Genomic DNA, 27,770 nt, shown 5'->3' with positions numbered 1-27,770 from the left:
TGGGTTGCTAGGGACGCTGTTACCAGGGTACCGGAGACAGGCGGTTGCTGAGGCCGGTGGAGTATCAACGCCGCCAAAATGAGCGCCGCTGTATCCGAAGGCGAAGCGGGGACAGATGTCGACGTGGAGGCGGAGGCGGCGGGCGGGGCCGGACGGGATGCTGGTAGCGGCGCCGTCCCGCGTTCCAAGGCCGCCAATTTAAACTCAGAAGACCCCCTGGAGCGCATCGCCGCCCGCCGCCTTCGCATCGCTGCCCGTCTGGAGACGAAACGACGGTCGGTTTGATAGAGGGGACGGGATGGGGGTGGGGGATATACACACATGCATCGCCTCGGGGTCCTAAAACGAATCCCCAAAGCGCTTTGCAAGAATTGAACCATGAAAGGCAAACCTGCCAGTGATTTTCGTAATTGCAAATCCACAGTCCAGCAATGACATAATAAATGTTTCCCCCACGAGGTAACCGTGACCGGTCATAAAATGCTCGCGAACTTATGTGAACTCTTGAGCCCTGTCAATCTTCACCTGTCTCTATTCAATAGAGTCTATTGGGTCTTCATCCCAATGGTTCCCCCCTCATCCCCCAAATCCACCTTCCAGCTATTTGGTTTCCACGAAATGAGGCTCATCCCTAGTGCCCACTCCATTGCCTCTGTCTAAAAGGTCGCTCCAATTCAAACTGAACAAAAATCATGGATTATGAATAACAGATGCTTCTATACAAGGCTTTTAGAATGCATTCAGTATCAGAATTTTAGAGAGTGGGATGATGAAATATCTCTTTATTTGTAACCCTCCCAAATTTTAACATCTTGATTTTTGCCTTTTTCCTTATCAGGAAAAATAAACTTATTAGGAACCTGCTTCAGATTAGCTTTTTATTGGTACCCCTATCATGTATAGGTTAAATAGATATTTGTGTTTGTTTTTTCCGTTTTAGAGAAGCCCTTGGGGAAGATCCTGATGCAAAAAAATTTGTAGAAGAGGAACAGAGCAGGAGTCACAAGCAAATAGAGGAGAGTAGACAGGTTAGTAGAGAATTAGGGAATCACCGTGTGAATCAAATTGTATGACATATTTTGCCTTGTTGGACAGTCTAGAGTAGACTCTATGCAGAAAAGTTATTCACTACATAGCCTATCCAACAAGGTAGAATAAAACAGAAACTTGATGTCTGAATAGTTTGTGTTTAAAGGCTATTATAAAAGTTTGGAAAAAAACCATATTTAATTAAACAGATATAAATGTAACTAAAATCATAGGAGAATGTCTTCAAGATCTTACATACAGTGTAGCCATTTCACAGGGACCCCACTTTGGGCCAGCTGACAAAATAAAGGTTTAAGGGATTGCTAGAAAACCAGTATGATGGGGGTCATTCTCAACCTGGGTGAGGAAATGTTCTGTAGGGCAAGTACCATGACAGTGAATGTTTGCCTCTATGGTGCTGTCAGATGAAACTCCTTAGCAGATGGGACCTGAATATGGCTCTGCCTGCCTGCCTGCCTTCTGGGACAGGTAGATGTAATCTGGAAGAGGCCGTCCCTCAAATATTAATTATATTCCGCAAATCCTGAAATGGGTTAACTCTATAACTGAATTAGGTATATTTTATGTATGTGTAATCTGATTCTGGCATGTTTTCTTTCAGAGATTGGCCAAACTGTTGCTTGATGGCACACAGCTAGTAACAAACATCCAGGTGGCAGCTGATTCTCGAGAGGCACACAGGAGATCAGAGGAAGAAGAGCTGACTCGGCAAAGGTAAGACCTCTGTATTAGCATCTCTTGGAACTGTGCAGTGTTTAGGAGTTGAAAGAAGGATAAAAATCAAGCTTAGCACAATTAGGGTTGTCTTAATAAAGCACCTTCCCCTTGAATTGGGGCATCTGGGGGCAAAAAGGTCAAGATGGTAGCTGCAACTGCACAACTAGAGCCTTGCATCTTTTAAAATGAGTTGTGCATACACAGCAGGATGCCTCCAAGAAGATTGCAAACTTTTTATTAATAGCTATGGCTTATAGAAGCTATCTGATGTTCACTACATATTACTAACAGTTTTCAGTCTGCCTTATCTATATGTATGTTTGTGCGTTTTGTCCATATATGTGTAGATGATGTATTTTTCATGAGTTGTCTTAGTTTGCAAATAAATATTCCTTGACAATTGTGATGTCCACCACTATCCCCCACAGATCCCCTTGCTTTTGAGCAGAAATTAAACACGACATCTGTACTTCATTATAATGCATTAGCTTGAACTTGAATGAACTACAAGACCCAGCAGACAAAATGTACAAAGAGAAAAGGCTGCTTTGTACATTTTTTTTGAAGCTTGGCTTTTCCACCAAAAAGAAAGACTGAGGAAGGAACAGAATTAATGTTCCAAGGAAGTTTCAGATCATTCATGATCCATAGCAGTCCCAAAAAAATTTATGAGTTTTAATCTTCATATAGAATAGAAATGAATTTCATTTAGTTTGTTTTTAATAAACTTCCTAGATATTGTTATTTTCAGGATTGAGAAACTTGAAAATGAAGCCAAGGCCAATTTGGACAAGTTTGATGAGATTACCGCCAAGTGGGCCAAGGCCAAGCAGAAGACCATCCCCCAGGATCTCTGGGAGGCTCTTAATCTACAGCAGCAGCACTGTGCATTGCTGATTGAAGAGAAGAACAAGGTCATTAGTGAATTACAGCAGGTAGGATTCATGCTTAGTGTACATGCATCAAATTGCTCTCAGCAAATATGGCTGCAGGGACATTCTGAAAGGTCTATGCTAAGAACAATGAATTTAGAGAAAGGAATTTTAAAGAAGAAGATTATAATAGTTTGTAAGTATTTCAGAAGATCTCACATAGAAGGATATTTAGATACATATACTAAACTGTGAAGGAAAAGCAGTCCTTACCTAAGTAAAACTGGTAATTTGGAAGCTTTTGTTTTTGGAAAGTTCTTTACTGATTTCCAATATTCAAACATAAATCATACACAGGCTAGGTGCGAAAAGAGCAATAGAATCTCATCTCTCCCTGCAGCTAGCCAAATCATGCAATAATGGGAACATATATATTATCTATAGAATGTATGTGTGTGTGTGTGTATCTTCCTTGCTTCTCAGCTAAGAGAGAGAGAGAGAGAGAGAGAGAGAGAGAGAGAGAGAGAGAGAGAGAGAGAGAGAGAGAGAGAGAGAGAGAGAGAGAGAGAGAGAGAGAGAGAGAGAGAGAGAGAGAGAGAGAGAGAGAGACTGTGGCCTAGGGGTTAAAACAACTGCTTAAGACGCAGTCGGCCCAGGTTCGAATCTCAGAAGGGTATGGCTGACTGATGAGAACAAATAAGTTTGAAATGATCATATCGGTCTCCCTTTATTCTTTGTTAGCAAGCCAAAAAATTTACACAAATGTGAGCTGCCACTGCTGTGGCTACTGCCTGTGGATGGGCTAGGCTGAAACAGGAAATAAGATTTGTCCCGTGTCTGGGACTAAGCAAGTGTATTCTGAATATTTAACATACATACTATATATATATATATATATATATATATATATATATATATATATATATATATATATATATATATATATATATATATATATATATATATATATATATATATATATATATATATATATATATATATATATATATATATATATATATACATACATACACACACACAGACATACACACAGATATATATACACACACACACATATACACAGAGAGAGAGAGAGATAGATACACACATATACATATACACATATATACATACATATACATATACATACAGAAGGGACGCGGTGGCTCAGTGGGTTAGGACGCTGAGCTTGTCGATCAGAAGGTCAGCAGTTTGGTGGGTCAAATCCCGAGTGCCGCATAAAAGAGTGAGCGCCTGTTACTCGTCCCAGCTTCTGCTAACCTAGCAGTTCGAAAGCATGTAAATATGCAAGTAGAAAAATAGGGACCACTACGGTGGGAAGGTAACAGCGTGACATGCACCTTTGGCGTCTAGTCATGCCAGCCACATGACCACGGAGACGTCCTCGGACAAGCGCTGGCTCTTCGGCTTTGAAACAGTTGAGCACCGGCCCCTAGAGTCGGAAACGACCAGCACGCATGTGTGGGGGAACCTTTACTTTTACCTTAGATATACATACACACACATATGAAAACTAATTTGAACTGATGATGGTAAAAATTAGGAGGCAATCATCTCCTGAACATTTACTTCTTACCTGGAAAATTCCAATACACGAAGGAAACATTTAGTGTCAACCTAAAATAGCATCAAAATACTTAATATCTAGAACACAAGTATCTACTATATTCATCTCCCCAAAAGATCTCCCCAAAGTAATCACTGCAAGGAAGAATACAAGCAAACTCTCAGATACTGCCCAGCTCTATTTCCCCCTTTTAAAAGGGAGTAACTAATTCTAGCTGAAACTAATATGTTTCCCTGTGTGCATATGTGCATTTTCCACCCCTTCAAAAAAATCAACAGTGGTCTTTATGTTCCCCATTAAATATAAGATGACCCACTCCCCTGTAATTCACAGGGAATATCTGAGGTAAAATAAATATTTTATTCTTATATATTTGCTATTTTTTAAAAGTTGAAAAGCCTGGGAAGTAAAATAGATTGTCATTGCAACAAAGTTTAAATTCCAGAAGATCCTCTCTGGGAATGGCTTTTTCACAGCTGGGTACTATTACTGGAAAAAAATGGCAAGTGGTGAGCATAGCAATGTGAATAGGAGCTATTTCTTCTGCCCTATGATCTTTGGAAGAAATATGAGATTTTGAAAAGTGATAGCCTCAACAGCAATAGGACTAAACAGCGAACAGCACCTTATTTGATGCTTAAAATAATGGTGCACAATCCATGACCAACAAGCTACATATGGCTCCCAATGGTGAGATTATGATCCCTGGAGCCACTTTCAAACTTGCTGCTGAGTTCTGATAATAAATTTTAAAGTTTCCATAAATGCTGAGGGTATTTAATCTGCCACCACATTGTGATGTCTGAAAATATTTGTGTTCTCCACCCTCCACCCCCACCCCTCTGTGATTTCATGTAGTTTACTAATGTTTGGCTGTTTGGCAAACTACAGGGTCTTATTTTTGAAGTATGATAACTGTTTTTCCTGCCATAAGCATCGTGATTTTGAGCCACTTTTCTGGGAAAGAAGGGATCACAGCTGTTGGAGAGAAAAGCCTATGGTAAAACCCCCCCACAGATTTTGATCAATGAATTGGGAAGTAGTGGGAGGAGAAAAGAAAATGTGTGTGTGTGTGTGGGTGTGTGTGTGTGTGTGAGAGAGAGAGAGAGAGAGAGAGAGAGAGGGAAGATACATGAGTGTGTTTATACTGTATGAGGAAAGATGCATAGTGAATAAATGTGTTCCTGTGAGGGTTAGGATGTCTGTCTGTAGTAAGGTGTGTTGCAAGTGTGTTGTTGTTGTTAGTTGCGAAGTCGTGTCCAACCCATCGCGACCCTATGGACAATGTTCCTCCAGGCCTTCCTGTCTTCTGGAGTCCATCTTGGTTCACGCCTACTGCTTCAGCCACCTCATTCTCTGTCGTCCCCTTCTTTTATTGCCCTCAATCTTTCCCAGCATTAGGCTCTTCTCCAGTGAGTCCTTCCTTCTCATTAGGTGGCCAAAGTATTTGAGTTTTAGCTTCAGGATCTGGCCTTCTAAAGAGCAGTCAGGGTTGATCTCCTCTAGGACTGACCGGTTGGATTGCCTCGCAGTCCAAAGGACTCACAGGAGTCTTCTCCAGCACCAGAGTTCAAAGGCCTCAATTCTCTGGCGCTCAGCCTTTCTTATGGTCCAACTTTCACTGCCATACATTGCAACTGGGAAGACCATAGCCTTGACTATACGCACTTTTGTTGACAGGGTGATGTCTCTGCTTTTTAGTGTGCTGTCTAGATTTGCCATGGCTTTCCTCCCAAGGAGCAAGCGTCTTTTAATTTCTTGGCTACAGTCCCCATCTGCGGTGATTTTGGAGCCCAGGAAAATAAAATCTGTCACTACCTCCATTTCTTCCCCATCTATTTGCCAGGAATTGAGAGAGCAGGATGCCATGATCTTGGTTTTCTTAATGTTTAGTTTCAACCCACGTTTTGCACTCTCCTTGTTGCAGTGTAGTATAAGCATAATCAAAAATTACATCCATTTCATCTTTGCCCTCTCCATTTAGAGCTTCCATGGTACTGTAGTCTCCTGCCCTAAAAAATATGCATTTCCACTCAAAGATTTGGGGGTGAAGGCAGATTAACTAGATTGGTACAGTCAGCTTGAATTGGTTTCTGAATTGGTTTATTTACTGAGTATGCACAACATACTGAACTATGAAACTCACCAAACACACTGGGATTGTATAATAGCTAAGCTATAAAAAGGTTAGACACAACTGACCACAATTAACCAAGCTTTACATGCTGTGCAGCTACTAAGTCTTGACTGATTGTATTACTGAACACATCCTGTAGCTTGCTGAACAGCTTTCAGTTTTGCAGAGGTAAACATGGAACAATACCACAATTAATTCTTTTTCTGAATTAAATTAATTTTTTTTTTGCTTTTCTGATTGATTTTGCTTTTTTAGGAATTGAAGAGTAAAGATGATCAGTATGTGAAAGATCTTAGGAAACAGAATGAAGATGTTAATTTGCTGCTGGAGCGAATGGAGGAACAGATCCGAAATCTCGTTAAAAACTACCGTCGAGAACTTTTGTATATAGAGGTATATGATTTTTTTTAGCAAAAGATGATTTTTATTTGTTGTGCATGTACAACAGATAAGAGAAAGAAAATAGAGTTATATGAAAAACAATACAATGTGTATAAAATGTATCTTGTCTCTTACTAATTTATAAGTAGCCTGTTATATGTTAATCTTAATCTAAACAGATTAAGAATGTTATAAACTACTGACAGTATTAAATTAAATTAAAATAAATAGTAAAAGACTAAGGAAATAATGTTTTATCAATTCTGTATGTTTAGCTAAATTGAATTCAATTCTGTTTCAAAAGTTCAGGAGACTAGATGGCAAATTAATAACTTTGAAGAGTAAGTTCCATAGTTTGCAGACACTACTAAAGAATTTTTTTTATCAGATTCTTGTTTTCTGTTGTAAAATGAGTAGTCAATACTGAAATTTAAGACAGAAGCTTGGTCTTATTTTTATTATTTATTTTTATTTATTAAATTTATATAGCCACCCGTCTCACATATGTAACACTGAGTGGGACACGTGATTATTATGCCATTTGTGACATATAGAGTAATATGAAGGCAAAAACAGGAAGAATTCAAATGAGAGGTCTCTATTCTGAGTTCACAACTAAATAATCAACATTAATATAATTATTTTGGGACAAGTCTTTAGTGGAGAAAGAAATGTTTATGTGCATTGTATCAGTTTACTATTGTATTTGTTTACCAAATACTTCTATTTACTATAAGTGGAATAGATAAAAATTACAAATATTCAGTAAATAACTGATCACAGTAGGAAAAGAACACAACACAAAATGAATTAATGAATTTTGGGGGGGTCAACCTATTCTCCAAAGCACTGAAGGCAGAACAAACGGGAATGGATGGAAATCAATCAAGGAGAGAACCAACCTAGAATTAAGGAGAAATTTCCTGACAGTTAGAACAATTAATCAGTGGAATGACTTGCCTCCAGAAGGTGTGGATTCTCCAACACTGAAAGTTTTTAAGAAGAGATTGGACAACCATTTCTCTGAAATGGATTAGGGTTTCCTGCCTGAGCAGGATTAGCAGGTTGGACTAGAAAACCTCCAAGGTCCCTTCCAGCTCTGTTATTCTGTTAATGTAGAAGGAGCTTAACATTTTAACAGTGAAAATTATTTAAAAAAACTATTAAAAGTTTAGAAGGAACAAGAAGTCTTGACTGATTGATTTAATTTGTATGGGTATGCATCTGAACAAGTGACTCTCTCTGTTCTAAAAATATTATCACTTGAGACTCACTTGATCTCACTCAGCAGTAACACTTGGGAAAGATCCACTTGTATAACTCCATTGTACTTCACGTTACAGTGGGGAATTCACATCATGTTTATCATTAAATGTTAGCTCTATAGAGAGATTTTCCTACCCTTATTTGAGATTATTCACTTCTTTGCTCGTAGGCTAAGAGGTGTTTAAATCATAGATTTTTTCCCCCCAGAAAGCCTTTGAATTGGAGCGTCGTGAACTTCTTGCAAGCAACAAAAAGAAATGGGAGCAAGCCATGCAAACTCTAAACCGACAAGAGGTAATTTGGGGTTTTTTTGTTCTGTTGGATCTCAGGGAGCAGTGATAACCCAAGAGTTCTTTGTGGAAAAGCTGATGGAAAAGAAAGGTATATGGCAACAGATGGAATATAAGAGGAAAAGGGAAGATGATTGCAAGGGAAACTTGAATAACAATCTTTTGTAAAGCTTAAATATTAAATATTTCTGGAAAAGTCCTTGCCAATGTCCAGATTTTTGATGGCTCAATTATTGGGCGATGCTTGAGGGTGAATAAATAAGTATAGGTAGAAGAAACCTAATTTGATCTCCAGAGTGTAATTTAGGGTGACTTTATATTTTAAAATCTAGAACATAACAGTTTGTCTTGATGTTTCTTAGTCTGTCTCTGCCATTGTGTCTTTCATAATGTGAAATGCACACAGTGGTAGGAAAAGTGTCCCCCCCTCCCCAAAAGAATAGATCGTAAATGTTATTTCCTCTGACTACACTGTGTTTATTTTTTAAAAAAAATCTTGGAAAAAAAATCTTTTAAAAACTTTGACATACCATGAAATTGAAAGGAAGGAGATGCTGTCCTTATCTTCTGCAGTGTGGGAATAGGTTGATACTAATATGGTGCTATTATCTGGAAAGTTTTTAGAGCAGATCATTAGCTGATAGTATGAATTGAGGCCTCTGCCATTGTCACTAAAATGATTGTGTGCAGGTTTTGTGGGGGGAAGGTGTTGGTATGTTATAAGAGCTGAAGGTTACAACCAGATCATCATGGAGAAAATACATGTGATCACTGAAAATTGACCATGACTTCATAACATATAATCAAGTGGAGTATAAGGGAGAACTTAGGCTATTTTTAATACTTAACATATTTTCCCCTTTTAAAGCTGGATTTTATGATGGCTCGCTTGAAGAAGGTGGAGGAGTATGAACAGGAACTGAACCAACTGCGGGTGCAAGATGCTGAGGAGTACAATGTTATGAAGATCAAATTGGAGCATGATGTGCAGGTGTGAATCAAGAACAATTTACTATGCCCGTTTGGGGGAAGCTGGGTAAAGCAGGACAATTTGCCCCAAAGAGCAGTGGGAAGGTGAGGTTGCCATTGGCAGATTTCTCAGTGTATGTTCCTTATTTCATCTGATGGACACCAAGAAGCTGGCCAGGCTGGTTCACTAGAAATGGATAACCGTAGCACAACCATTAATATGTGTAGATTTCAGTAAAGTTTTAAAATATCTAAGAATTATATAGATACCTGTATTTGGAAGTCTTCCAACTTCCCCAGCTCAAGATCAGGATCGCGATGTTTGAATTGTGCTATTTTAATTTTTCTTCTGCTGCAAAGATGAAACTATTCAACTTCATACAGTGTTTTGTCTTCAGTAAGAGAACTTTCATCTCTGGATTCTTCTCAATAGCTCTGCTTCTTTATTTCCTTTCCAGATTCCCAAGCTAGTTACCTGTTTTTAGATGAGGGTACTAAAATTTTTAGTCAAGAGTGTTTGCTTGAAAAGCTCCGCCTTGGCACTCTAATGTATGCAATAGGCAATGTTGTTGACAAGTGGTGAAAATACTAAAGGGATAGCATTATTGCTGCTCAGCCTGATTCCTATGTAGCAAAATCATGAATGGAATTGATATCATAATCCTGGCTTATCACTCAATGTAAAAAAAAAAAGTTTAGTAGCATCTATTTCTGACTAACAAGTTTTACCAAAGGCATGCAGGCCCTTTAATAAAATTTGTTAGTCAGAAAAAGTGCTATCGCACTCCTGATTTTTGCTGCTCTAAACTAGCACAGCTCTGCTATTACAAAGTTGACTTAATGTAATATTTTTGTTTGTGGTACCAGATCCTGGAGCAGCAACTCCAGCAAATGAAAGCCATCTACCAGCTAAACCAAGAGAAGCTGGAATATAATTTCCAAGTGCTGAAGAAGAGAGATGATGAGAACACCATAATCAAATCCCAACAGAAGCGGAAGCTCAATAAGTGAGTAGCAGAATAGGTTCCTTGCTTCATATTTTTATTGCTTCCTCTTTGTAGTAGGAAGAGTAGCAGAGCCTGGGGGTTGAGTCAAAAGAGTAATCAGCCTAGAGTCTCTATGTTGCCACAAGCAGACGAAGTCCAACCTGTGCCAGGATTGTGATATAAATTCCATTCATGATTAACCTTTTATCTAGTGCCAAAATAGGGCTGTTGCTTGACTAGATTTCTGTGCATGGGCATGAGCAACAAATCAGCTTAATTGGAACTTAACGTATGGCCCTGATGTTTTACACCTGACACTTCTGCAATCACTATTTTTCCTTGGCCTGGAAAGGAAAAGCAAATGCTGGTAGTCCTCAGCTTGTGACTGTAATTGAGCTTGGAATTACAGTCGTAGTTGTTGTGGCTGTTGGACGGATCATCATGTAACCACCCCCAATTTTATAATTGTGTTTTGTGGCTGTCATTAAGCAAATGCCGCTGTCATTGAATTAAACAGCTGTCATTAAGCGAATCTGTTTTATGGGCATTTTTTGTCAGAAACAGGAAGTAAATGTCAGAAACCAGCAAAAAATATTGAAAAGTGTGGTCATCTGACTGTGGAACTCTGCAAACATCTGTAAATGTGAGCTGTTTGCTAAGCACCCAGATGAGAACACACGACTGCAGAGTAGGGGTAACTTTGAAATTCGATCATAAGTATCTTTTATTTATTTATTTATTTATTTATTTATTTATTTATTTATTAATTTTTTATACTGCCCTTCTCCCGAAGGACTCAGGGCGGTGTACAGGGCAATAAATATTAAAAAACAAAATACAAAAGTTAAAAAAACAATTAAATCATTTATGCCCGATATATACAATAGTTAAAACCATATTAAAAACCCAACCCCAAACCCATCAGACCAGGCCGGATTGCTCAAATAAATAGGTTTTTAGATCCCGCCGGAAGGAGCGAAGGTCGGGGGCCATCCGGAGCTCGACCGGCAAGCGGTTCCACAGGTCTGGGGGGGGGTCCATTGTAGCTTCAAACAGTTGTTAAGTGACTGGTCATTAAGCAAGGACTACCTGTATTGTAAATTTTATGCTGGAATGCACCCAAGTACAGGTAGTCCTTGACTTGCAACAGTTCATTTAGTGACCAAAGTTACAATGGAAATGAAAAAAGTGACTTATGATCATTTTTCACACTTACAACCATTGCAGCATCCCTACGGTCACATGGATAAAATTTGGATGCTTGGCAACTGATTCATATTTATGACAGTTGCAATGTCCCGGAGTTACGCAATTCCCTTTTGTGATCTTCTGATAAGCAAAGTCAGTCGGAAAGCCAGATTTACTGAACAATCATGTTACTGACTTAACAACTGCAGTGATTCACTTATCAACTGTGGCAAGAAAGGTCATAATATGGGGCAAAATTTTCTTAACAAATGTTTTGTTTAGCAACATAAATCTTGGGCTCAGTTGTGGTCGTAAGTCGAGGTCTACCCTTATGCATATCCTCAGAAGCTTTTCAGCTCCTCAAAGGATGATGTAAAATTGTAGTGTCTAAAATCCATGATCTCTGAACAATGAAATCCATTAAATAATAACTCTTATTGCCACAAAGTGACAGAATATTTTAAACCATGAGTTCTAAAGGTTTTAAGCCCTTTAAATTTGGGTTGGCTCATGTTATAGATGTGTCTGTCTCTTTGCTTCTTAGACAGCATGATGTGCTCAATAACCTGCGCCTGAAATTAGCCAAGCAGATCAAGCAGTATCGTGAGGAGAACCTGACACTGACAGCTGATTATAAGCGGATTGTGGAGCAGTACAAGGACTTGCAAAGAACAATGAGGTGGGGAGCGCACACTGGAACAAGAGGCAGATGAAAGCAATTTGAGACACTTTATCGCTGGCCTAGAATTCTGCACTCAGTTATGTTGCCCTCAGAACAGATGAAGATTTGTGTTCTTTACACCAAGAGTCCTGTAAACCCATGTTGGGGGAGTGAAAGATGAATTTTTCTTTCTGTTTACCCTATACACCTAGATTAACAAGTTTTTTGTGTGCATACATACTTACATACATATATTACAACATACTGAAGCACAAACCACACAAGCTTCTTTTTATACATGACTCTTCTTCGTGACTTGTTAACACCAAATTTTACTCACCCCTTAAAGTACATAGTCTGACAGTGTTGCTTTCATCTCATCACCAGCCCCCGCCATGTAGGCAGTTTAAAATCATACAGATGATCCTAGCATTACAACTATTGGTTCAATGACTGAATTTATGACAGTATTGAATGAGGGTCCTTAAGACTAGTCTTTGAAAGTTCTGGCTCTCATAGCATCCTTGAAGTCATGTGAACGCCATTTGCAACCTTTACTGCTGGCCTCGGACAAATAAGTCCATGGTATTAGAGTAGTATTTCTCTTCTTTTCTTGACATGTTCCTCTTCCTCAATGTTTGTCATGATAGAGTTAGAGTGGAATTTGTCTAGTTCCTCTTGGCCACTTTAAGGTATTCCAAGCGTATCCATCTCTGATCACACTACATTGTTTTTCAGTTATTTTAGCTAGTGTAACAGAAGAGATTGGTCCCTTAGCTTTCAGAGAACCAACTTTCAAATCACAATGCATACAATCACTCATGGATGGAGGCGGGAGACGTGCTCTCTCAGCCATGGCTCTTACATTCAAAACTGCAAGGTGTGTGTTTGAAAACTCACATTTGAGAGCTGCTTCTTTTCACTACTTTTCTTGCAGCTTTTCTGACATTCATTCAGAAGTCTTTCTTCATTATCGCCACTGGATCAGTCACTGTGGCATTCTGTCTAGTAAACAGTGGCAAATCCTTGAAGCAGGTAGAGCAATCATCTGTCAAAACCTGCCTCTTCCTGTTGGAAAAGCAATTAATTATTCTTTTTTTGCTGGCATGTGATGCCAGGAAAACCCACAGTTGTTTCCTTAAGTTGCTCTACATTAGGCAAGTGAGGGCAGTTGTTGGTCTTCTTGCTGAGGTAGAATAAAGCTTAGCAATGAGAGCAGTTTTGATGGGAGCTTCCTGATACTCCTGTGTAACACCTCTTCTCCGCGAGCTACATTGGCTTCCGGTTGCTCTCCGGGTGAGATTCAAGGTGCTGGTAATGACCTATAAGGCCCTAAATGGCTTGGGTCCGGACTATCTAAGGGAACACCTGCTGCCAGCATCATCTTCCCATCGTCCTGTGCGCCCCCACAGGGAGGGCCTTCTCAGGGTACCGCCAGTTAATGAATGCCGGCGGGTTATTCCCAGGGGAAGGGCGTTCTCTGTGGATGCGCCTGCCCTATGGAACCAACTACCCACAGAACTTAGGACTGCCCCCGACCTTCGCTCATTTCGCCGGGACCTGAAAACTCGGCTCTTCGATCTGTTTGGTCCAGACTGTGGGGTTGTTAATTTAACTGGGTTTTAGATTTACTCTTGGGGCTTGAATTTAATTTAATTGTTTTAATTGTTTTTAATTTTTTGTATTCATGGTTTTAACTGCCCTGTAAACCGCCCTGAGTCCTACGGGAATAGGGCGGTATACAAATCCAATAAAATAAAATAAATAAATATATATGCAACCCTTCTCCCTGAGTCTTTAGGGAGAAGGGCGGCATATAAATATAATCAATCAATCAAATCAAATCAATATTGGCCTACATCAGCTTGCTGTATGAATCCTGCCATTTGCTCAGCATATTGTCTGAACCACACCATTATATTAAGTCTTACATGTGGTTTATTTGGGTATAGCATGTTAATACAACCCAGGTGGCTAGAAAGGCCCAACAGAGGCTTCACTTTCTCAGGATCTTGCGGAAGAACAGGGTAGAACAACGGCTAATGACCCTCTTTTACCGGTCTACTATAGAGAGCGTCCTCTCGTATGGTATTGTGGTCTGTTATGCTGGTCTGACAGCCGCAGATAGGAAAGTATTACAGAGGGTGGTGAGTACAGCACAAGACATTGTGGGCTGTTCCCTGACACCACTGGATGACATCACCAGGGCTCGTTGCCTTGGAAGAGTGAGGAAAATTCTCAGGGACGACTCACACCCTGGACGGTATCTCTTTACTCTCCTACCATTAGGTAGGAGATATAGGAGTATAGCCAGCCACACCAACAGGCTGAAAAACACCTTTTATCCGTGGGCTGTTAGGCTTTTGAATGAGAAATAACCTGTGTGAATTTTATGCAGAATTGACTTGGGAGGCCGGTGTGTGGTGTAGTTGGTTCACATGGTGTAGTAAGATGGAGGGTTTGTTGTCACTGTGTGTTGGGGGGTGGGAGCACAAAGGGAGGCTCAGCTAATCTCAATGTATACATAGTTGTACTTTGACAATAAAGATTCATTCATTCATTAAGTCTTACATGTGGTTTACTTGGGTATAGCATGTTAGGTGGCCCTGCCATTATGCTTTGTTAACCTGGCTATAGAGTTTAGCATGATACACTGTATGATCTGAGCAATTTAGTTACATATATTAGGATTTGCACTATCAAATCTGACACCAGCCACAGCATAGAACAACAAAAAGAAGCAGTACAAGGCGTAAAGAGACCTGGCCCATAGCATCACCAAGAATTGGAGATGACTAAATGGATGACATCATCATGTTTATTAGGATATGAATCTTGGGACTTCTAATTATTTCATTATTGATCTGTAGCCAAACCATTGTGTATTGGTGCCAATCAAAATCTGAGTATAGATTCAAGTTTGTTGAGTCATGCATCTCTTTTCTTATCTCAGACATTTTGCCATTGTGGATGCTGAACATTTCCTGGATGTGTGGCTGATGAATGAAGAAGAGGCCAAGGTGCTGATTCGCAAAGCCTTTGATGCTGACCGTGTCATCCATGCTCAGCAGTTGGGGTTACCCTGGACTGAACCCGATGGCTGGTTCCTGCACAATGTGGGACCTATCATGCATACTAAGCAGATGAAATCAGCCAACGAGCTGGCCCGTGAGGTGATCACACCTGACAGTAAGCAAAGTTCCAAAACCTTTGTGGAATTCTGCATAAAGGCAGCATGATCGATGCAATTTGAGACAAGTTGCACCACATTGCTAATGCCTGTATAAATGATTCTGTTTCCCATTGTAAAGATGGGATTTATTTAGCAAGTAAGAAGATGATGGGACATGAAAGTCATGAAGTGGGGACAAAAATGAAGACAATTGCATAGTTTCCTCAGAAACGAAGGACGAAAAATTTGTTTTCTCAGAAATTGACAAATTCTGCTATTGCAATGCTCCAAATTTCACTCCTATGAAGACTAATTTTGTGTCATATACAGTATATAATGCAGATTATGCAGTCATACCTGGATATGCCAGTTTTACATACTTTACTTTCACTAAAACAGATGGATACCTTTTTATAGCTCCTTAAACCAAAATATTAATTGTATCTTTTCCCAGGATCACATGGCAACTTTTAAGAGCAGCCAGGTGAATATAGAAAAAGGTACAGCTGCTTTAAAGGGTTTCAGGGAAGTGCCCTGTTCCTACTCCTCGGAAGCACCTTTTTGCTTTCAATTCAGAAAGCTATATATTGGTAACTATTAACTTCTCTGTAATTTCTGGAATCTGGCCATATAAAAAATTGCAAGGTGTCAATTTTTGAAGGAATTTATGGAAGCTGCATTGTGTTTCGGGGGTCGCATGCAACTTTGGGGATCAGTTTTTACAGCCTTTTCTAAATAATTAGACGAGTTATTAAGCCCATATTTCTGATCATATAGCATCACCCCTCCTCAAACATCCTGTTTTTGGTTTTGTCAGTACCTGCAAATTTACAAATACTTGTGACACTGTAAAGCGAAATGCTGTTTTTAATATCAGTTACGACTGAAAATTTCTTAGGCTCATGCACCTTGTAATAAATGTGGAATTTGGTGGTATAGAATTATAGCGATGTAGGCACTCTGTTGCTGGCCCACCCATCTTGTATGAGGGATGCTGTATGTTGACTTGTTAAAATGGCATATGTTAGACTTCTATTTTTTTTTTTAAAAAAATCAATGGATAAAGAATAGCTGGTTTAATTGCTTTATGTATTTAGGAAAGTTCTGTGTTATGCTGCTACCCCAAGTTCTGTTTTTTCTCTAGCAAGTCAATCACTTCAGCAGCTTTCTTCCCCATCCGAGGGCAGACCATCAGAAGAGAATGAAGCGGTCCCAGAAGAGGAGGGTAAAGAGGGTGTGGGAGCTGAACCAGAATCAAAGAAACTTTGGTCTATTTCAAGGAAGACCATCAAGCACATTCTGGAGCTCCTATGTGATGAGTCGGTGAGCTGAGAAAATGAGGAAGCATGGGGTTCGTCACTTGCTACAGATGTCTGCTTTCTGAGGCTGGGGCCTTGCTATATCCTCTTAAAGTCATGTCCCAAGTTCAGCTCTAGGAATTAGTCAGACCAACAATTGATGTTTCGCCTCTTGTCTTCTGTATCCGCTTCCTTTGCCAGGGCTTTTTGATTGAGAGCAAGCTTCGGGGTCTCCTGCAACCTCTAGAGAGGCCTGATCGCACTCTCATGAAGCTGGACTCCATCTTCACCGTAAGTTCCTTAATTCTCTTGCAGAAGTGATTGGGAAAGCATGTACATGGGATTGGGGCCTCTCTATGCTACCTCAGTAACTGATTTCCCCCCCCCCCCGTTATTCCTATTTACCCCAAGGTAGAGATTTGTACAGTCTGCCAGGAGTGTAAGGTCTCAACCTTTGTTTTTAAGTTTAGTTTTGAGTTCTAACTGGACTCCTTATGCCACCTAACTAGCTGATCTCTTAGCACCCATTTAGGTCTTTATATTTTCTTATAGGCCCTATCAATTGACAGTGAAGATGATGTGTATCGAATGCTGGAGTTTTTCATGAATTTCAAGGCTCAGAAGATGGCTGGTTCACAGGTAATAGTGTTGGGGGCTTCAACTAATGAACATCGTGATTTTCAATCTGATGCATGTAGGGGTTTATCTGTACAGTGGTCCAACCATCAAAACTTCCTTCATCACTCTAGTCTTAGCTCTGTTCTGGCTTAATTGCCTACTCCCACCTCTCATGGACTTTCTCTATGCGGTGTCATTGAAGTTGAAAGTCCCTCCATCTCTGCCCAATGGAGGCTGAGAAACATGAATTGGCGAAAATAATCATTCTGTCTTAGGATTTTTTTAGTTGCAGTCATGGATTGTGCTTTTAACCAATACCAGCAAATGTTGGGTTATGGCTGCTTTTCACAAAATGTTGGCCTTTTCTTTCATGCCTTATTTATCTTTGTTTTCGTTTAATACTCTCCCTTACACATACATCTCAGCTCTCTCAGACTGTTGAATATTCTCTGTATTTCATTGGGACATACAGTATGGCTATTATTCTCCCAGAATCCTTCATTTTCTTTTAGGACTTGGAAGCTGTAGTGGCAGATACAGTTGTCAAAGAAGTATCTCAAGAGGCAGAGAGTATAGGAGAGGAGGAAGAGGAGGTGTCTGCAGAACCACAAGAGGAGGATAAAAGCTCCACAATTACAACAGTGCCCCTTTCTGCACTTTGTATGCATCCTGATGACATTTTGAAGGCTCTCAAGGCATTTGTTCAGGAATTCCAGATACCAAGGTAGGTCTGGATTGAAAAATGGGGCTGGTAAAGGTGTTGGATTTGCCCAAAAGATGAAGAATGGATTAAAACAGAAAGTTGGCTTGGCCCTGGTAGTAGTGCATATGATGCTCATGAGCAGCCAGGAATAGGTGCAAGTTCAAATAAGTAGTGCCACTGAGAATAGAATAGAATAGAATAGAATAGAATAGAATAGAATAGAATAGAATAGAATAGAATAGAATAGAATAGAATAGAATAGAATAGAGTAGAGTAGAGTAGAGTAGAGTAGAGTAGAGTAGAGTAGAGTAGAGTAGAGTAGAATAGAGCTGGAAGGGACCTTGGAGGTCTTCTAGTCCAGCCCCCTACTCAGGCAGGAGAACCTATACCGTCTCAGACAGGTGAATGTTTAGTCTCTTCTTAAAAACTTCCAGTGATGGAGTGCCCACGATTTCTGAAGGTGAGCTGTTCCACTGGTTGATTGTCCTCACTGTCAGGAAGTTTCTCCTTAATTGCAGGTTGCTTCTGTCTTTGATCAGTTTCCAACCATTGTTTCTCGTCCTTCCCTCTGGTCCTTTGGCAAACAACCTGGCCTCCTCTGCCTTGTGGCAGCCCCTCAGATACTGGAACACTACTATCATGTCTCCCTTATTTCTTCTTTTCTTTAGACTAGCCAAACCCACGTCCTGTAGCCATTTTTCGTATGTTTTAGTCTCCAGGCCTTTAATTATCTTATTTGCTCTTCTCTGAATTTTTTCCAAACTCTCAACATCTTTTTTGCAATATGGTGAACAAAATTGACTGCAGTATTCCAGGTGTGGCCTTACTAGGGTTTTATAAAGCGGTACTAATACTTTGAGTGATCTTGATTCTATGCCTCTGTTTATACAACCCAGGATTGTATTAGCTTTTTTGGTTGCTGCTACACACTGCTGGCTCATAGTCAAGTGATCGTCCACTAGGATTCCAAGGTCCCACACACAGTTGCTGTTTTTAAGCCAGGCCTCGCCCAATCTGTATTTGTACCTTTGGTTTTTCCTGCCTAAATGTAAGACTTTGCTTTTCTCCACATTGAAACTCATTTTGTTGGATAGGGCCCATTGTTCAAGTTTGTCAAAATCTTTTTGGATCCTGAGTTTGTCTTCTGGGGTGTTGGCTACTCCTGTCAGTTTGGTTTCATCTGCAAATTTGATGAGTTCCCCTTCAATTCCCTCATCTAAGTCATTGATGAAGATATTGAAGAGTACTGGGCCTAAGACGGAACCTTGTGGTACCCCACTGCTTACTTCTCTCCATGTGGATGTAGTGCTGTTGATGACTACTCGTCGAGTACGTTTGTCAGCCAGCTACAGATCCATCTGGTGATGATGTTGTCTATTCCACCTTTTCCTAATTTACCAAGGAGTAGGTTTTGGTCTACTTTGTCAAATGCCTTACTGAAATCTAAGTATACTACATCCACTGTGTTTTGCTGGTCTACTAATTTAGTCACTTTATTGAAGAAAGAGATAAGATTGGTTTGGCATGATCTGTTTTTAACAAACCCATGCTGGCTACTAGTTATGACTTTCTTTGCTTCTAGTTGTTCACAGATCTGTTTTTTGATTATCTTTTCTAGGAGCTTCCCAGGTATTGATGTTAAACTGATTGGATATAGTGTAGGATATAGTATAGGGCCTTTCCCCTGTTAAGGGTTAAGTGAACTGAAATACTGTCCAACCATCCTGAGTTGACACAAAACTGCCTGTACAAAATTACTGTTGTAACTGTAGATCCTTTTTTCTGTTCCTTCTGCATATGTTCCAAAGTGTTAATTAGTGGTGCTGCCGTAGCCATGACCTTACCAAGTGCAGGACTGTCCATCATCTTTAGGCTTCTTCCAGTCTCCCTCCTATACTCCATTTAGTCATTAAACTGAGTTGGATTGAAAAACAAACACTTCCAAAGCATAAAGGAAGCTCAGTCATAAGTAGCACTTTTATTTAGGTTTTTGTCTCCCTACTTTTGCTTTCTTTATGTATTCAATAGGGACGTGGTGGCTCAGTGGGTTAGGACGCTGAGCTTGTTGATCAGAAGGTCGGCAGTTTGGTGGGTCGAATCCCGAGTGCCGTGTAACAGAGTGAGCGCCTGTTACTCGTCCCAGCTTCTGCCAACCTAGCAGTTCGAAAGCACGTAAAAATGCAAGTAGAAAAATAGGGACCACTACAGTGGGAAGGTAACAGCGTTCTGTGAGCCTTTGGCATCTAGTCATGCCGGCCACATGACCACGGAGACGTCCTCGGACAAGCGCTGGCTCTTCGGCTTTGAAACGGAGATGAGCACCGGCCCCTAGAGTTGGCAACGACTAGCACACATGTGCGGGGGAACCTTTACCTTTACCTATGTATTCAATACTACTTATTTCTGTTAAGTGCCATAGATTGCAATTGTATTGCCAGCTGAACAGTCTAGGGCTGTTTCATAAAAGGCCATCAGCAGATCATTGCTCTTCCTAGCCTTTTAAGGGACAACAGCAAAATGACCACAGATAAGGCTGACTGGAGGGGAAGGGGCTTCCCTGATCTGCCTGAAATGGCCATAAATATTTATTTAATCTCACCCACTAGTGGTCTCTTGATTCACCTGTTACATAATGAGATGATGAAACATTACACATTTTACTTATCTTGTGATTATAATGGAGACTTAGCAGAAAAATATTGTCAGGGCATTTTTGGCTAAGTATAAAAGTGGAAAGATTTTTATGCAGAAGTGTATTTTCACACATAAAATCCCAAGTTCAGTCTCTGGCATCTCCAGTTAGGACTGGGCAGAGCAACTGATGCTCAGTACAAATAGTACTGCCTCAAATGGATTGAAATATTGTTTTGAAAATTGAGAAAGAAAATCTCATCTGTGCTATTCAATATTTCTACCCAGATGCATAAATTATTCAACAGAGGGATATGTAGCTCTATTGTTGACTGGTGAACATTTCCTTTGAAAGCTAATGAAGATTTTATTGTCTTAAATTCCTTTAGTAATGTTTAATAATTTCCTAGTGTTTTGTTTTATATTTTTGTGTTTGTGCTGTCATAAGCTGCCTAGAATTATATAAAAATTAGAGAAGGTTGGGGTCAAGGGGGAAGTAAACTATTAAATGCCCCATGCATTTAACCGTCTGGATTGGAGGGGATTCCATCATTGCTATATTTGATGAGGTTTTCATCAAGATTTGGACATTGAGAAGCCACCATCTCCACAGTGTGTCAAAATAACAGCTCACTGTGAGATTTCTATTCTAGCATTGTGATTCAGCCCCTGGTCATGCTAATGTCTGAGTTGGTGAGAACAGCATAGAAGAATTAAGTTGAAGCCTTCTCTTAGGTTGTGATAGGAGTTTAGGACCAATACAGTAGGAAGTTGCTTATGTCAGATCAAATTATTCCAGCCAGTGGCTCTTTCCTTCACCTCTAGGGACCAATGGCCACAGATAAAGAAAGTACATGAAGAGCGGGACAACTCTAAAGATTCTGAATATTGGGATGCATTGGCTCATGTTATCCCAGATGGAAAACTGAAGCTTTGGGATGCTCTGATTGTTGGCTTACAAAAATACTAGTAAGTGATCTGCACATCCATGCCCTTAGTGATAGTAGAGCAACTCTGCACATACAAGGAGTGGACTAGACACATTTGACCTAAGCAATATTAACAAAGCGTGCTAATGTGTTACTCGTCCTGGAGACTTGTGGTGAGAGTAGTTTCACCACAATAAGCAGAAGACTTATTTCTTCAGTTTCAATGAACTTTAATCAAATCCCAGTTCAATCCCAGTCTTGTCACTGGTTTTTTAAATGCAAATTTATAGACATGTGAACAGAAAATACTGACTTTCTCCTCTTTACTTGGTCAGTTTATCAGGAAGTTGATCTTCTGTTGCCCAGTTTTAATGGGTTCATTTCTCTATGATAGTGAAAAGCTGTATTTTTTCATTGAGGATACATAACTGTCCTCATCCTGCATTCCCCACCTCTAGGCTACTGAGTTTGACTGCTAATGTTCCAATAGTATTGGAGTAATAGGGCAAAATAAAAATTATCCAATGTGTGAGGAGGGTTGGGAAAACATGATTCAAGGCACCCTTGAGTTTCTCACCCTTCCCATCTCCCCCAAAGGGAAAAAAATAGACTTTTTTTTAAAAAAAAAGATATATAAAAGCCTTAATCTTCCTTAATACCTGAGGCTCCCATTTTGGTACAGTGCTTCACTAGCAGTGTTTGGTCATATCTACTCTGAGGAGCTCCGAAAATTACTTGAGGGCTGAGGAAGGGGTGCGGGATATCCATGTGGTTCAAAAGTTGACCATTCGAAAGCACTGTTGTCCATACTGTACTGAAGGACCCCTTTCTCTTTTCCATCTGTCTAGTCATTTTCTGACTCTGAGGGCAAAGCTGATTACAGAGACTAATGGTCTGACTCAGCAGAATGAAGAACTTCAGATGCTGCTACAGCAATATTTACAATCCCCAGTAAGTAAATGGATAGAAATGTAGAACCATAAAATTGTGGAGGAGTAGGGGACCATATAATTCAATCCTCTACAAAATGCAGGAAAACTAATTTGACCCTCTTCATGAGTTGTCCATCTGGCGTCTACTTAAAATTTTGTAGAGATGCAGAACCTGCAACCTTCTAGTTAGACTTCTCCATTTTTATATACCGTATATACTTGAGTATAAGCCGAATTTTTCAGCCCACTTTTTGGGCTGAAAAATTCCACTTCGGCTTATACTCCAGTCAACAAAAAAACTTACCGAGGACTTGTGCGCGGCCGAGGCTTTGGTGCTTCCGGGATCGCGCGCACCTCTCCCAAGCCACCACCATCCGGAGACCTGCCGAAGTTTGGGGAGGTTTGGGGAGGTGCGCGCGCACCTCCCCAAACCTCCCCAAACCTCGGCAGGTCTCCGTTCCTCCGCGCAGACCTGCCGACGTTTGGGGAGGTTTGGGCGCCTCCCCAAACCTCGGCAGGTCTCCGTTCCTCCTGCCGACCTTTGGGGAGGTTTGGGCGCCTCCCCAAACCTCCCCAAACCTCGGCAGGTCTCCGTTCCTCCGCGCAGACCTGCCGAGGTTTGGGGAGGTTTGGGCGCCTCCCCAAACCTCCCCAAACCTCGGCAGGTCTCCGTTCCTCCTGCCGACCTTTGGGGAGGTTTGGGCGCCTCCCCAAACCTCCCCAAACCTCGGCAGGTCTCCGTTCCTCCGCGCAGACCTGCCGAGGTTTGGGGAGGTTTGGGCACCTCCCCAAACCTCGGCAGGTCTCCGTTCCTCCTGCCGAGGTTTGGGGAGGTTTGGGCACCTCCCCAAACCTCGGCAGGTCTCCGTTCCTCCGCGCAGACCTGCCGAGGTTTGGGGAGGTTTGGGCGCCTCCCCAAACCTCCCCAGGTCTCCGTTCCTCCTGCCGATCTTTGGGGAGGTTTGGGCGCCTCCCCAAACCTCCCCAAACCTCGGCAGGTCTCCGTTCCTCCGCGCAGACCTGCCGAGGTTTGGGGAGGTTTGGGCGCCTCCCCAAACCTCCCCAAACCTCGGCAGGTCTCCGTTCCTCCTGCCGACCTTTGGGGAGGTTTGGGCGCCTCCCCAAACCTCCCCAAACGTCGGCAGGTCTGCGCGGAGGAACGGAGACCTGCCGAGGTTTGGGGAGGTTTGGGGAGGCGCCCAAACCTCCCCAAAGATCGGCAGGAGGAACGGAGACCTGGGGAGGTTTGGGGAGGCGCCCAAACCTCCCCAAACCTCGGCAGGTCTGCGCGGAGGAACGGAGACCTGCCGAGGTTTGGGGAGGTTTGGGGAGGCGCCCAAACCTCCCCAAACCTCGGCAGGAGGAACGGAGACCTGCCGAGGTTTGGGGAGGTGCCCAAACCTCCCCAAACCTCGGCAGGTCTGCGCGGAGGAACGGAGACCTGCCGAGGTTTGGGGAGGTTTGGGGAGGCGCCCAAACCTCCCCAAAGGTCGGCAGGAGGAACGGAGACCTGCCGAGGTTTGGGGAGGTTTGGGGAGGCGCCCAAACCTCCCCAAACCTCGGCAGGTCTGCGCGGAGGAACGGAGACCTGCCGAGGTTTGGGGAGGTTTGGGGAGGCGCCCAAACCTCCCCAAACCTCGGCAGGAGGAACGGAGAACCTCGGCAGGAGGAACGGAGACCTGCCGAGGTTTGGGGAGGTTTGGGGAGGCGCCCAAACCTCCCCAAACGTCGGCAGGAGGAACGGAGACCTGCCGAGGTTTGGGGAGGTTTGGGGAGGCGCCCAAACCTCCCCAAACGTCGGCAGGTCTGCGCGGAGGAACGGAGACCTGCCGAGGTTTGGGGAGGTTTGGGGAGGCGCCCAAACCTCCCCAAAGGTCGGCAGGAGGAACGGAGACCTGCCGAGGTTTGGGGAGGTTTGGGGAGGCGCCCAAACCTCCCCAAAGGTCGGCAGGAGGAACGGAGACCTGCCGAGGTTTGGGGAGGTTTGGGGAGGTGCCCAAACCTCCCCAAAGGTCGGCAGGAGGAACGGAGACCTGCCGAGGTTTGGGGAGGCGCCCAAACCTCCCCAAAGGTCGGCAGGAGGAATGGAGACCTGCCGAGGTTTGGGGAGGTTTGGGGAGGCGCCCAAACCTCCCCAAAGGTCGGCAGGAGGAACGGAGACCTGCCGAGGTTTGGGGAGGCGCCCAAACCTCCCCAAAGGTCGGCAGGTCTGCGCGGAGGAACGGAGACCTGCCGAGGTTTGGGGAGGTTTGGGGAGGCGCCCAAACCTCCCCAAAGGTCGGCAGGAGGAACGGAGACCTGCCGAGGTTTGGGGAGGTTTGGGGAGGCGCCCAAACCTCCCCAAAGGTCGGCAGGTCTGCGCGGAGGAACGGAGACCTGCCGAGGTTTGGGGAGGTTTGGGGAGGCGCCCAAACCTCCCCAAAGGTCGGCAGGAGGAACGGAGACCTGCCGAGGTTTGGGGAGGTGCCCAAACCTCCCCAAAGGTCGGCAGGAGGAACGGAGACCTGCCGAGGTTTGGGGAGGTTTGGGGAGGCGCCCAAACCTCCCCAAAGGTCGGCAGGTCTGTGCGGAGGAACGGAGACCTGCCGAGGTTTGGGGAGGTTTGGGGAGGCGCCCAAACCTCCCCAAAGGTCGGCAGGAGGAACGGAGACCTGCCGAGGTTTGGGGAGGCGCCCAAACCTCCCCAAACGTCGGCAGGAGGAACGGAGACACACAGGGTATTCCTGTGTATTCAGGCTTGCAAAATGGCGGATCGAGCCTCTGCTGGCGGCAGAGGGTTGCAGAACGGCGGATCGGCTTATACTCGAGTCAATAACTTTTTCCAGTTTTTGGGGGTGAAATTGGGGGTCTCGGCTTATACTCGAGTCGGCTTATACTCAAGTATATACGGTACATCACTTTTAACAATTAGTCAGTCAGAATGCTGTATGGAATCTTGTCAAAAGCTTTGTTGAAATGTAGGTGAGTTAAATCCCTTTGTCCACTAGTATAGTTATGTTGTTAAAGGAGAAAAGATTTCTCTCTGAATACTTATTTATGATAAAGCCATGCAGACGCTTGGCAGCCCTAGCATTGTTTTCAAGGTGCTTACATATGGCGTGCTTTATTATATTTTAGGCCAGTTATGTACCTGTAACTAGGCCAGGAAATCCCTGCAGGGCCTATCCAGCATCTTGTTTGCAAAACCTTTCTCACACTGAATTTAAGTCACACTGATCTATGTTTATTTGGTAATGTTTGTCATTTTCCCTGCCATAAATTATCCCTCCAGGATAATTTTCAGAGAAAACATTTTTAAAAACGCAACAATATTTTGAAAATATACAAGCTACATCAGCAGCAAAACCTTGACAGCATTTTCTAAAATTTCTGAAAATGCTTAGGAATAAATCAAATTCAAATCAGTATAAAAACCTTTCCTCAAAATAAAAATTGTAGAAGAGGGTGGAAGGCTTCTGTCCAGTGGCGTAGCGTGGGGGGTGCAGGGGGGGCCAGCCGCACCGGGTGCAACATCTGGGGGGGCGCGCTCGCACTCGCAGCTCTCTGCCCCCTGCCTGGCTCACTCACTCTCTCTCACTGCAGTGCTGGCTGTGCGAATCCGATCCGAGCCGCCGGGTCGCCGCCCACTGTGGAGGGGGGGTGCAAATTACTTGCCTTGCCCCAGGTGCTGACAACCCACGCTATGCCACTGCTTCTGTCCTAGTTTTGTCCTAGTTTATATAGTTTCAAGTCCACATAGATCTCAGCAGTTGTCCTTCACATTTTATTTTCTTAGATTCAGTGATGTTAACTTTACTTGCTTAACATATTAAGTCAGTTATAATACACAGTATGTTATCTTACCATCTCCTTTCCATTATGCACCACTCTTTAATCCAAGTACTACATTTTCTGTTTTCCAGATCGTAAATTGTAGCTAATGTGAGAGGCATTGGGGAGGCTGAGACAGTAGGGGAAGGCTTACTGTATTAGGTATAAGCTACTGTAAGATAGGAGAGTCTATTAACAGTTTTCCTCATAAACTGCAACTAATCCAGATTGTAAAAAACCTGGAAGGAATTTTCAAAATGTTTTGATACTCTGCCTTAAGGAATTCACTAATGAATGAGGGTAGGAATTTTCTTTTGCAGTTTGCAAGACTCTGTATTTGCTCATTATACTGAAATATACTTTACTGACATCTACAAATCTTGCTTCCATTATGTTGCCCAGCTGTTAGGGGATTTGACATCTATATGTTGATAAGTATGAAACTTAGTAAGCATAAGACTTTCAGTGAAGAATGAATGCAATATGGATTAAGATAGAGGTAGATTTGTGTTTCTTCACCAGACTGTTTCATTTAGTGTCTCAGGGGAATGCATTTACACCCATGGTTGAATGCATGAGAGTTATAATTGAGTATATAGCAAGGAGATAAAATTGGAGCAACTGTTAGACACAAAGCAGTACCAAAGTCTTAGGCTGGGGCCCATCCTGTTCCTCTTACCTCAATATCAGCAAGGCTGTGGTAACAGTCAGTGGTGCAGACTGGAGGAAGATCAAGCAGCCAGCTATTTCTTGATGAAATTGTTTGGTCAGTGTAATGAATTTGCTGCCACACAATATCAAGATGACTATTGGCTAGTTTTCTAACATGGGAAACAGTCTGTCAGAGGGCTTGAGCTATTTTGAACCATGTTTTGAGATAGTATGTTGCCAAATACAATTTTAAGAGAGTGGATTTAGAAAAAGAAGATGGTTGCCCTCATTAGCTTTCTTGTGGTATTCCCACAGACAGCTAGCAGAAAACAGAATACTGAACTAAGTCTATTTTTGGCTTATTTCACAAAGACTCTTATGCTTTTAGTAAAAAAAAGAAAGAAAGAAAAGAGAAACCAGAGAATCTAGAATCATTATGAACAGACTTTATTTAATCCAATCTATAGATCTTGGGAACCAGTGCTAATTCTTAATAAAACTTATATACCTTGAGATGGGGTACTTTTAAGCATTTTGAAATTGAGCTGGATACAAGGGAGCCTTAATCTCTTTGCTTCTGTTTGTTACAGGCCAATGCTGCGTTGCTCATTCCACCTACCCACTTACTGCATTTGCAGATGAATAACCCATGATAATCTTCTGTGCAAGAGATGTGGGTTGGTTATTCCCCCAGTATTCTCACTACTTGTCTGGATCATTACAGCCAGGTCATTACAGCCAGTCCCCACTTAAGTCCCCAAGAGGCAAGAGTGGGCACAAACAACTTCAGCATGTAAGCCCCTCTGTTGTTTTGAGGTGCTTGTTTGAAAACACATAGGTTAGTTGTTCCTGAGTTAAACTGAGACACACATGATGGCAGAACTGATGTATGTAGGGAACAACTAAAACTAAGTTAAAACT

The 27,770-nt window shown here is 42.2% G+C and overlaps 1 protein-coding gene across 1 annotated transcript; it reads left to right on the top strand.

Moving 5' to 3' along the window:
* Positions 1–78: 78 nt before the first annotated feature.
* DRC1 (dynein regulatory complex subunit 1) lies at positions 79–27,502 on the top strand (the record flags this gene model as incomplete). Its single annotated transcript, XM_081313011.1, has 17 exons — positions 79–275; positions 941–1,028; positions 1,652–1,764; positions 2,519–2,702; positions 6,620–6,757; positions 8,219–8,305; positions 9,170–9,292; positions 10,138–10,277; positions 11,989–12,123; positions 15,059–15,317; positions 16,442–16,600; positions 16,777–16,866; positions 17,128–17,214; positions 17,706–17,917; positions 21,353–21,496; positions 22,305–22,407; positions 27,440–27,502. 17 exons carry the CDS (start codon positions 79–81, stop codon positions 27,500–27,502), a joined length of 2,322 nt encoding a protein of 773 aa, XP_081169137.1.
* Between the last annotated feature and the right edge of the window lie 268 nt (positions 27,503–27,770).

This window comes from Vipera berus (assembly GCF_964194415.1).
Source record: "Vipera berus genome assembly, chromosome: 1".
Lineage (NCBI taxonomy): Eukaryota > Metazoa > Chordata > Lepidosauria > Squamata > Viperidae > Vipera > Vipera berus.
Note: the sequence above shows the minus strand (reverse complement) of the source record. Positions and strands in the feature narration are given on the sequence as shown.